General features: G+C 45.2%; 1 protein-coding gene and 1 long non-coding RNA gene across 2 annotated transcripts in view; one reads left to right on the top strand and one right to left on the bottom strand.

The window, feature by feature from the left end:
• LAMC2 (laminin subunit gamma 2) overlaps positions 1-4,113 on the top strand; it is a 55,918-nt gene extending 51,805 nt beyond the window's left edge. Inside the window, exons 21-23 of the mRNA XM_006772963.2 lie at positions 692-850; positions 943-1,042; positions 3,441-4,113. Of these exons, the coding sequence (XP_006773026.1) occupies positions 692-850; positions 943-1,042; positions 3,441-3,694 (513 nt within the window). The 3' untranslated portion in view covers positions 3,695-4,113. The remainder of the gene's footprint in view (positions 1-691; positions 851-942; positions 1,043-3,440) is intronic.
• Positions 4,114-7,301: 3,188 nt separating this feature from the next.
• LOC107184537 lies at positions 7,302-9,645 on the bottom strand. The gene is made up of 2 exons (XR_001515388.1): positions 9,435-9,645; positions 7,302-9,211 (listed from the first exon to the last, which is right to left on the bottom strand). It is a non-coding gene; the product is annotated as an uncharacterized LOC107184537 (long non-coding RNA).
• Positions 9,646-11,467: the final 1,822 nt, after the last annotated feature.

Below are 11,467 nucleotides of genomic sequence, written 5' to 3'. Positions count from 1 at the left end.
CAGGAAGAGAGCTTCATTGCTGTTACTTAAGCATGACTCTACAAAGCCGATGCAACTCTAGACTCTAGCCTGGAGCGAACTCTTGATATTTAGACTGGCCTTACTCTTGGACCACTTGATGGCTTGCAAAAATAATCTCTAATTTGAGATCCCTTGAGGGTAGAGACCAAGTTCATGTGCCTTCCTTATATGGCTTCTAACACAGAGACATCTGCAATTTGGTGCTTAATAATAGCTATTGACAAAAATGTTGATAAGGTTTGTCCTAATGAAAACAAAACCCAAAGCTGTAGCCCATCCATTCTCTGTACCTCATACTCAACTCTCTTGGGGAATAAAGCCATGCAAAGGACTAAGGCAGCAAAGGAACATGACAGAGAATGAGATGAGTTTCCCACCCTCTGTGTCATCCCAACTCGTTCCTATTGCAGTCACCGTTTGGTGAGCCGTGCCCTGAGAGGGAAGCAGTGTCTCAGTGCTGACCCTCATAGTCCCCACGCACAGACCCCCAGATTAACTAGTTTGAGGCAAAGCTTTGGAAAGGGTGTGTCCCCACGTCTGACTCTCTCCTTGTTCATTTCAGCCTGTCAGGGCCTCGCTGCATCTGTATTTTTTCTGCAGTTGTCTTTGGAATGTTTTTGTGCCTCACCCCTCTCTTTCCTTCCGTCCCTGGCTCCTTTTCTTCTCCCAGGAGATAGAGAGTCTGAACTTGGAAGCCAATGTGACAGCAGATGGAGCCTTGGCCATGGAGAAGGAGCTGGCCACTCTGAGGAGTGAGATGAGAGAAGTAGACGGAGAGCTGGCCAGGAAGGAGCGGGAGTTTGACATGGACATGGACGCCGTACAGATGGTGAGTTCCCACAGCTTTCCAAGGGAGATCCTTTCAAACGTGCCAAAATGGAAAACACCCTTCAAGACGAGTGTGTGTGTGTTTTTCCTTAGGTGATTACAGAAGCCCAAGGAGCTAATAACAGAGCCAAGAATGCTGGAGTTACGATCCAAGATACACTTGACAACTTGGACAGCATCCTCCACCTAATAGGTAGGAGTACCCCCCAGCTTCCAGTCCTTCCAGTACTCCATGCCTTTTTCTGGAAGACTAACCATGAGTCCCGATGAATGGGAGTCTCAACTTTCCTTAATGGTATCAGGAAGTTAGCCTTGTCCAGGCCCAGATACTGTACATTTTCTGGACTCTGCTCGTTAGCTTCTCTAAGATGGGTTACTGAGCACATTTGCTCTCAGAGGTGAAAGTCTGTAGGTCAAAGAGCTGAATGTTTATAGGGAAGGTAAATTGAAGCTCGGGTTGATTAATAATGTCTCCTGGATCACAAAGTAAATAGTGGAGGAAGGATTTGAATGGCTTGGAAGTCCTGCTAAGGACCCTGGCCTTGATTCTGAGAAGCTAGTGGACAGCTCTAAGCAGAGGAATACTGTCCTCACTGCATGTTTCAGACAGGTCCCTGGGCGGCTGTGTAGAGGAGAGCTAAGGCGGGTTAGACGGAAGACAGGGTGAGGCTGCTCAGGAGATTGGTGAAGGAGCTAGGGAGAGAGATGATGGAGCCTTCTCTGAAGCAGTGGAAGTGGTGAGGGGGAAGCTCCTCCCCGTTTGGGAGGTCAAGAATCACTTGCTGACTCTGCTATGTGTCCCTCCTCAAACCACAGTTATACCTGGATGTGCGCAGCGGCGGCAACTCGAGCTGCCTGGTGGATAACCCAGAAGAAATGTAAAGGTGGTAGGCCCAGGAGATACTGCAACATTTTAGGATGAAATAGTTTAGATGGCACGGTGTGGCGACAAATCAGGTTTCTCCACAGAACCGTCCAAAAGACATCTGATTTGAATTAAAATTCTAGATTTAGGTAGATCTGTTTACAGGCCCTCATTCGGCCTGCTTGATCAAGCTTGGACTACAGCAGACAAGCAACTAGGTATTTGATTAGACTCCAGCCACATTCTGGAAAAGGCCTAGTTCTACTTTGTTCGTTCCATAGGACAACTTTAAATAGAGTAGAAACTGCACTGTAACAAAAATGGGTCAATCAGTCCTAACCGGTTCGGCTCAGTGGATAGAGCGTCGGCCTGCGGACTGAAGGGGCCCAGGTTCGATTTTGGTCAAGGGCATGTACCTTGGTTGTGGGCACATTCCCAGTAGGGGGTGTGCAGGAGGCAGCTGATCGATGTTTCTTTCTCATCGATGTTTGTAACTCTCTATCCCTCTCCCTTCCTCTCTGTAAAAAATCAATAAGATGTATATTTTTTTTAAAAAAATGGATCAATCATCCTGAGTATCATCATCACCCTGAGAGACCAATATTACCTGTGTGGTTATCCTTATGGGTCTGCTTCATGACCCCATTAGGACCCCCAAGAGTAAAATACCCTGTAAGGGTAAAAAATGCGATCCAGTTGAGATTTTAGCAGCTTTGTTTAGTGTTCTGAAAAAGGTCTCTTGGCCTCCAGCACTCCTGCTGTTTTGGAGTAACTCATGCTGCCTCCCCATGGACACAGTTATTTTGTCCCCAAGCTTACGTAACATTCTCTGCGTGTCACAGGGACCGACCCTAAATTCGTGAATTCTCTCCTGCCCCCGGTGAAGGATTGGTCCACTTTTGAGATGGTGTTGTTTCTACTCTATTTGCTCTCTTCAGTCCTGGAACAATCGCATTTTAATTGTTCTAGGTATAATAAACTCATGCAACCGAATACTGTCACTCAGCTTACATATGTGAGGCCACCTGACCTTGACTTTGAAATGACCAAGGGTAGCTCAAACCTGTTCAAGCCAAATGAGTTTGGCCTGGTGCCCTTCATGCTGATGTCGCTTTTAGATTGCTTCGGGGTAAACATACCTGAACAAATGGGACTGTGTTTCATATTGGAAGTAAACCAGTATCTAGTTAGATTCCCACTGTTTCAGGCCAGAAGGAAATCGTGCATCATTTCCTAACAGCTAGATTCTATCCTCCGAATAGCAGAGCATACCTTGGCCTCTACGAAGCCCGAAGCCCAGCCAGTTTCTACAGGTCCTTCGGTGGGAAACAGCAAGATAATGCCTACGGGTGGCTCAGAAAGCATAATTAGGGGTTGGCTCTGATCCTAGGAGGAGCTCAGTCCCATATGACCTTCAGCCCCTATCTTTTCAGAGCATGAACTGTTGACCCTAACATCGAAGGAGAATTCCAGGCTTCATATTGCTTAACCGGAGAGCTCGGAATTAGACTGTTTACAACACAGTAACTATGCTAGTGCTCTCACCACTTTTTCTGGATTGTTTGTAATTTAAAATAAGCCTTTTAAAAATAAATGCATGGCACATTATTAGCTCTGGACAAGGGAAAGAAGAATGAGTTAAAGGTACAGAAGGGCCATGTAGGTTTAAGGGGATCTAACCCATAGCTTTTTTTCTGTTAAACTCCTTTTTCATTCCCTCCAATAGACCAGCCTGGCAGTGTGGATGAAGAGGGGCTGGTTTTATTGGAGCAGAGGCTTTTCAAAGCCAATACTCAGATCAAAAACCAGTTGCAGCCCTTGATGTTGGAGCTGGAAGAAAGGGCACGTCGCCAGCAAGGCCAACTCCGTGCGCTGGAGATGAGCATAGATGGGATTCTGGCTGATGTAAAAAACTTGGAGAACATTCGGGACAACCTGCCCCCAGGCTGTTATAACACCCAGGCTCTTGAGCAACAGTGAAGCTGCCGTAGTGATTTAACAAATGAGGTTCTCGGGACACAGACCTCAGGGCTCAGGAGCTATCTCCAGTGGATGGGGTGGGATGTGGACGTCTGAACATGTTGAAAGGCATGCTCAGGTCAACGGAACCTGATTCCATCCCTGAGACGTTGGCCAGACAAATGTCTTATTGCACCAACGTGATGCTGTTTGCTTTCTGATGCTGGATAATGAGGCAAATAGCATTGAGTAGGAGACTGATCAAGGACCTGGATCCCAAGGGTAGACTGGGTGGAAGGACAAAATGTACGGGCAGATGATTGCCTCAGAATGGGCGTAAACTGAGTCCTGGAGTATGGACAAGTGCTGCTGGGTGATAGCTCATTCATTCTTTGAGTAATGTGACCAAAGGAAAATATGTTAACTTGGCTCACGCATAATGGCATCTGTTCTCCTGATGATGCCACAGCATCACCCTATCAACATTTCCTACTAGCAAAGCAAACACTGGGAATTCGCGTTTGGGTTTCAAAGTAATAGAAAAATGTATTTTGGGCATTGAAAGAAGTACAATATTATCTAGAAGATGTATTAGTCCCAATTCAGTCCCACTTCAAACATTAAAAATTATTTGCGCCCATGTGTTCTCTCTCTCTCTCTCTCTCTCTCTCTCTCTCTCTCTCTCAGAGAATGTTCCTACTCACACTGGACCTATATAAAAGTCACCCTTCCATCCATCCATCCTTACGACATATATTTATTGAGTACCTCCTGTATGCCAGGGGCTGGGGTACAGTGGTCACAGTCTCTGCCCTCATAGAGTTGATTGTCTAGTGAGGAAGTTAGACATTCAAAAAAATAAATTTAAACTTACAAATCTGTTCGTCACAAGTGGTGTTTATTGCAATCACCCCCTGGTTTGCAGCCTCTTTTCTCAACAGGACATATGTTGCAAGACACTCCCTTGGGGGCCCTTGGGTTTTGGCAAAGCTGAGATGGATCTGGGTTGTGCACACGTCTTTGTATTCCAGCTGTCCCTCTGCCCCTTTCCACAACCTATTGCAACAGACCGTTGAGTCATGACACCAGTGGGAATTGCTGGAAAAGCCAGAGGCCCTTCCACCTCAGCTCAGAAGACGTGGGCACTGCCTCACCTCTGTATTTCCTTGGCTTTTCGGGAACATGTTTTTAATAAAGAATAATTCTTAGATGCCTGCGGTTGATTTCTAATTTGTTAAACTCTAAGCCTGGGGTGGGGGTTCCAAAACCATGGAAACTGAAACAAAACCACAGAAAGAGCAAGGAGTCCTAGAGTCAGCCTTCTTAAGTCCTTTTTCTGAGCATCTGTCTGGCCCTGTCCACCCACGAGAGTATTTGGGGAGATTTCACTGGTACTATCTCCTAAGCATGAAGAAGGATTTATTTTTGGAACACCCTGAGCAAGGTGGGGATTATAATGAATATTTTTGTCTTTTTATTGGCTATAAAGATAAAATCAGTAGTTTGTGGTACATTGCTTTCCAATACATTAAAATATAATAAAGATCTTGAATTGGCCATCTACCCAAGTAGCTGAGAAAAGGACGCTGCTCCTGTCCACCCTGCCCCTCCCTGCCCCTGCCAGGTACAGACAGGTCTGGTCACTTTGCTTTTCCTTCTGTGGAAGTGAACTGATAATCCTGTCTTGACACACTCAACCACATAGTCTACAAATCTCTTGCTTTAATTAACTAGTGCCCAGAAAAGAAGGTGTATTCTATTAGATTAACTACTGTATCACATAGACCTAAACATGTACGTAACTCAAACACCATAGATGTTTTTCTTGTTCCCATAACATGCTGAATGGGGAGAAAGTTGGTAGGCTGGCCCTCCCTGTAGTCATTCCAGAGACCCTGCCATTTATTTTTTGTTTGTTTGTTTGGTTTTTATTTTATTGATTTTTCACAGAGAGGAAGGGAGAGAGATAGAGAGTTAGAAACATCGATGAGAGAGAAACATCAATCAGCTGCCTCCTGCACATCTCCCACCGGGGATGTGCCCGCAACCCAGGTACATGCCCTTGACTGGAATCAAACCCGGGACCTTTCAGTCCGCAGGCCGACGCTCTATCTGCTGAGCCAAACCGGTTTCGGCGAGGCCCTGCCATTTATAACGTGACTTTTAGGGTTACCCTGGAAATCATCTCCACTCCAGTGGGTGGAAGGAGAAAAAGATATGGAAGAGGGAGACACATGGTAGGTTTTTGTGGGCCAAGCCTAGGAGGGGCTGTCACTTTCTCTCACATTCACATCTACCTTTCCAGGGAACTGGGGAATATAGGACAATCTAAAAAGGGGAGAATGCATCGTTAGTGATTGGCTATCTGTCTCTGCTGAGTAAAGGGCTAAGGGCAGTACATACACTAGGGAACTTCGTGAGGGACCCAATTACTTACTAACCAAGGAGCATGCAATCATAAAAGGACTCCTCAGTGGGATAGATTGTTGTGTCATAAGAATGTCTTCCTGGCAAGTAATCCCTAAGAAGAGAGGAAGGCCATGTGACTCAGAGATAGCCTACCTGGGACGTAGCCTCTGTTGCCAGACTTGACCCGACCCTGCCATATTGAGGGAGCTTTTTTCTTCTGATTTCTCATCAGTACTTGTAATTTGTAGTGAAAACTTTCTTATACTTTCTCCTCTGAGAGTTTTCTGATGAATTGTGCCGACGACAGGCAATCACTAGTACAGCATCATCATCTACTTTGACTCACAGGGATTTCTGTGTGGAGATGGGAGTAGAAATGAAACTGCCCATGGACTAGAACTTCTTAGCAGATGTATTTCTGGTCTTATCCCAGGATGTGGTTTCCTTTCCGTACTCTTGGGAGGCTGGAGGAAAGGGGAGGAAGAGACTCTGTCATGTCCAATGTTTGGAACAAGTCTCAAGGACCGGGAATATGTTTATCGTGTCATCTTTCAATGTTTTGCATCGTCATGGCAATGTTATGGATTCTTGCTGTGGTTCTGTTTTCCCACCTGGAAAGCAGAGACTGTTGTTGTTTGTTCTCTGCTTTTGTTCCACTATGGACTACATGAAACTTCCTAGGAAATTCCAAGATCTGAAGCTTATTTATGGGTCATATGGGAAGAAATGTTAATGTGTTCATATATGTTCATTCATATTTAAAATATCAATTTGACAAGTTCGTGAACGTTAGCAGATTAAATCAGTGTTTATACCTTCATTTAAACAAGCCCTCGTCATTATATACTTTTAGGACAGAGAAAAAAAGTATTTAGCTTTGTGCCAAAATAGCAAACATAAATACAAGTCACCAATTTACAAGGCATTTTGAGCATCATTATTCTACGCCACCAAACTCACACAGATACACACGAAGCTCATTAATCTCAATTTAAAACAAAAAAAAATGCTAAGAACTAAAATGATTTTTAAAAAATAACCACAATTAATCTGACAAACACATAGCTAAGCCTTAACTGAGCTGACCTAACAGGAAATTACTATTTCACTTTCTGAATCACAGCTGGGACCAGCTCATAACAATCACCATTTAGACCTAAACCAGTACCAAGTGTATGTCACAACTAAAAATGACATTGAGCTAAGAGTTACAGCAGGATTGGGCAATTAAAAACTTATTCATTTATTGCTTTTTTACATTGCCAAGACAATGTGCGAGTTTAGCAACTTCTCTCTTAAGATCTCCTATGCCAAAAAGTTATTCAAGTTTGTAATTTTTAGAAATTTTTATTTCATAAAGAACTAACTTCATTAAGGAGTTAAAGCTAACCAATACCAGACTATGCAGATTTAGATAGAATCTAAAATTTATTTTATTTTTTTTAGCTGAGAAAACTTAGGCACAGTTCACAAAATTGCTAATTAACTCTTCCCTGCTTCTGCCCCTTGGGTGTGTTTGTAAATACTTTCATATTACACATGTGGCATCAGCTAAACCAGGCAGAAAATCTCCAAGAACATTTTTACAGCTATTGTCACCTGTCAAGTAGGACTATGAAGAAAAAGTGATATATACTGCAACCCACAGAGAAGATTCTAGACCAAGACAAGGGACTCCAGTAGCATTGTCTTGTTTATTAACATAATGGAAACATATTGCTGATAAAACTTTTGTCTGTGACTATTCTAAGCAACAAAATTTCACTCAAAATATTTCACTGTGAAATGGTGTTGCAACTCGAGTGTAGGTTTTGTGAATGAATTGGTTTCCATAAAGCAAATCTTGCTCTTAAAATGGCCAAATCACTGACCAAAAAGTGACTAAAAAAAAAACAAAACAAAAAACTTCCCCCTCCCCATGTCAATCCTTGAGACCTCCTGGATACAGCTGCGTTCTGGGCCCTGGGACTGAGGAGGGAACGTGTGGAACTCAGTCCTAACGAACGGGCACAGATTAATAGGACACTCCCAACGCACACAGCTGAGAAACCACGCGTTGAGTTTACTGAGCAGCCATAGGAAGGTGCAGATTGGATGAAGTCAACCAAGCATCTTCATCTTCTTTACCACAAGGCTATTCCTAAGGTGTCCTAACTGGATGAGCTCTGCCCTTTCCACCTCCTCTGTTGGCCTTCCCGCAGTAGCCGTGGGAGAGAGCCTGAGCTTTTCATACTCCACTGATGGATTTTTGACAAATAAAATATAACATGCTTCTCTTAGTCCCCTAACGTGTATGTGTGTGTGTGTGTGTGTGTGTAGTTTGGGAGAATAGATTTGGGCTGTTAAGATACAAGTTGTTTTTCCCTGTAATTCTCTGCCTTTTGCTGTAGATTGATTACTGGGTCTCGCTTTCTCCTTCATTAGAACAGCAAGTTCTTTTATTCTTTGTGAGAAGCTGGAGCATGAGACCAGAGAACCTCGGGGAAAGGTAGGCCAAGCTGAGACCGGAAGAACGGCGTCTCTAGAAGCTCCAGCTCTGGGTTTCAGGCACTTCAGTAAGAGACTTCCCTCCCCTGTTCCTACGTACATTCAGGGAAAATGAAAGCAAGAGGCTGCCCGGGGGAGGGGGTGGCAAATGAGGTGCCAGCTAGCAGCACAGAGCGCCCCCCCCCCCCGCCACCCCCCAGCCTGAGGGCCATTCCTTGAAGAGACAGTCCTTGACACAGAAGGTTTCCCTCCTGCCTGTTCTTACTCATACCAGCCACCTTTAAAAAAATGGAGGAACATTTTTTATTGGCGGACAGAAAATGCGGCTCCAGGCCCCTCTTGATATGATCACCCCAGCCCAGGCCTTTCTCACAGTCTCAGAGCCACGCCAGCCTTAAGCTGGACTTGGTAGGGAGCAGCAGGACCCCAGAGGGGACGTCAGAGCCTGGAGGTTAGCCGATCGGTAGCCGATCGGCACCTGGGGCACTAGTTCAAACTGAATCATCGTTCTGGTGTTGACATTAGCTGGGTCACAGCCACACTGTCCTGCCTGGACTGAGAGAGAGGCTCTGACCTCCCCCTTAGCAAAGGAAGAACAGGGCAGAATGGGCAATGGGCAATTCTACCCAAAAGGAGATTCACCTTTCCTTGTTGTAATGCTATTGTAACAAGATCCCTGTGATGTACCAAGACCTGCCCCCTTTTCTTCCTAGACATCTTCTATTTTTTTCTCCTCAGCTCATCTCCTCTTTCTTCCTGAGTCTTCTCACCTCCACACTGAGTGCACGGAGTAGCCCCCCCCCCCCCCCCCGCAGCAAAGGAAGAACAGGGCAGAATGGGCAATTCTACCCAAAAGGAGATTCACTTTTCCTTGTTGTAATGCCATTGTAACAAGATCCCTGTGATGTACCAAGATAAGACCTGCCCCGTTTTCTTCCTAGAAATCTTCTATTTTTTCTCCTCAGCTCATCTCCTCTCCCTTCCTGAGTCTTCTCACCCCCACACTGAGTGCATGGAGTAGCCCCCCGTTCTCTCTCATGGGATGTGGACTAAATGGGGCTTAACCGTTTGTACGAGATAAGAGACACTAGCGGCGGATGTGGACTAAATGGGGCTTAACCGTTTGTACGCCATAAGGGTCTATAGATGCTAGCGGTGGATTTTTTAAAATTAAATTCAAAATATCGTGGTGTGTGGGGATGGTTTCCGTTTTGGACACATGCCAGTTAACTGGTTAATCAGAGTCCAGCCGAGTAACAAAGATTAGAGAGACTAAAGTTACCTTGTCTTTCTCGGGTCTGCTCCTGTAGGTCCTCATAATAAAATCTATCTGTAAACTCCATATCCTTGAGGATGCCATCCCCCCACCACCCCACCCCACACCCAGTTCCCCGTTTTCCTGTTTCTTTGCCTAGACAAAGGCTTTTCTGTCTTTCTCCCTCCAACACTAGTGTCATCTTGAGCATTCTGGGTCTTTCTTAGCCTTCCACAAAGCAATTCTTTCTTGGATTCAGAGAGTTACTTTCTAGGATTTCCTCCAAGCTGTTGAGATTTCTTGATTTCTATGGGGAAATCTAGCTACAGCCTTCCTCACCATCACATTTTCCCTCGGAACTGCCATATACAAAGCCACATATAGGCAGCACCTGGGTCAGACATAATTTAAGAGAAAGATGCCAGATAAAGGCTAAGAAGAGTAGAAACCACATATTAGCTGGTTAGTAACATGGGAACTGGAGAGGCAGAGGTCATGTGATGTGATAACTTAAGGGCCCGGGAAACAACATCCTTTTGCTGGGCTCTCTACTTGCTGTGTGACTTGGGACCGGCCATTTAATTCAGGGCTCTCTGCTCCCTCATCTTTTAAAGGAGAATGTTGGGTCAACTAATGTCTAAAGTTCTTTTCACTTATGAATCCATGATCCTGAGCCATGAGCACTAAGACCCAAGAATAGAATCTTTCCTTCCCTCCTCTGGAGATCATTTCCATAATCCAAGAGGAATAACCCTCCTGGATGCTCTTCTGCTGAATCCAGTTCCCTGTCTGGAGACTACTGAAGGATGCTGCAGATATGAAGCGTGTGGTGGAGACCATTGTTCCTGGGACCAGATCTCCCCCAACCCTTCCTGGGCCATAGCTGGTACTAGATTTTGATAAAATTGTCCTGCTGCTCGGGGACCATTCCTCAGAGACAATCATAAACCAAAGAGCCAGGGACTGGATGAGAAACACAGGGCACGAGAGAATAATTTCCTCTTGGTCTCCAAGGAGGACATGCACGGGGCCTGAACAATAAGAACAGAGCCTGCCAACACTGTTTCCAGGGGCAGTGGAGGAAGGTGGGGAATTAGGGAGAAAATGGATGGAACTATAGTGGCTCTTGATGTCCCTCACAATCTCTGTTCTGTGAACCCACTCCTCTACCAGGCAGATCTCTCCAGGTGACGACAATGGTTGCTGGTTCAGAAGGAGCTAAGACCAAGGCCAAACAACAAGGCCAAGGCTCTGCTTCTTAAGAGCTGCCCTCAGGCTGTGTCACCCAAGCTCCAGTGGGTGAAGGATCATCAGTTGCCACCAGGGCAACCAATTGCTTTCTCCTACATCATCCTGGACACACATGATGACAGAGACATGTCTCAGCCAAACAGGTAATAATTGCAATTAGCAAAGATCCCCAGGGAGTGAATTCCTAGCATGTTTTTCTTTAGAAATGACTGTAGCATTAGGATACAGTGGCCTTGCGTATGTGATTCTTCTCAGGTGCAGGATGTAGCTAGGTATGGCCTCCATTGGCTGAGATGGTGATTGGAAATGCCTGGGATGGTAGGAGACCCACTGAAGGAGTCTGAAGGAGTAACTGTATAGATGTCACCGCCTGAAGGAGTAACTGTATAGAT

This window comes from Myotis davidii, unplaced genomic scaffold (genome assembly GCF_000327345.1).
Source record: "Myotis davidii unplaced genomic scaffold, ASM32734v1 scaffold362, whole genome shotgun sequence".
Taxonomy (NCBI): Eukaryota; Metazoa; Chordata; class Mammalia; order Chiroptera; family Vespertilionidae; genus Myotis; species Myotis davidii.
The sequence above is the reverse complement of the archived record's forward strand: the minus strand, read 5'-3'. Positions and strand labels throughout refer to the sequence as shown.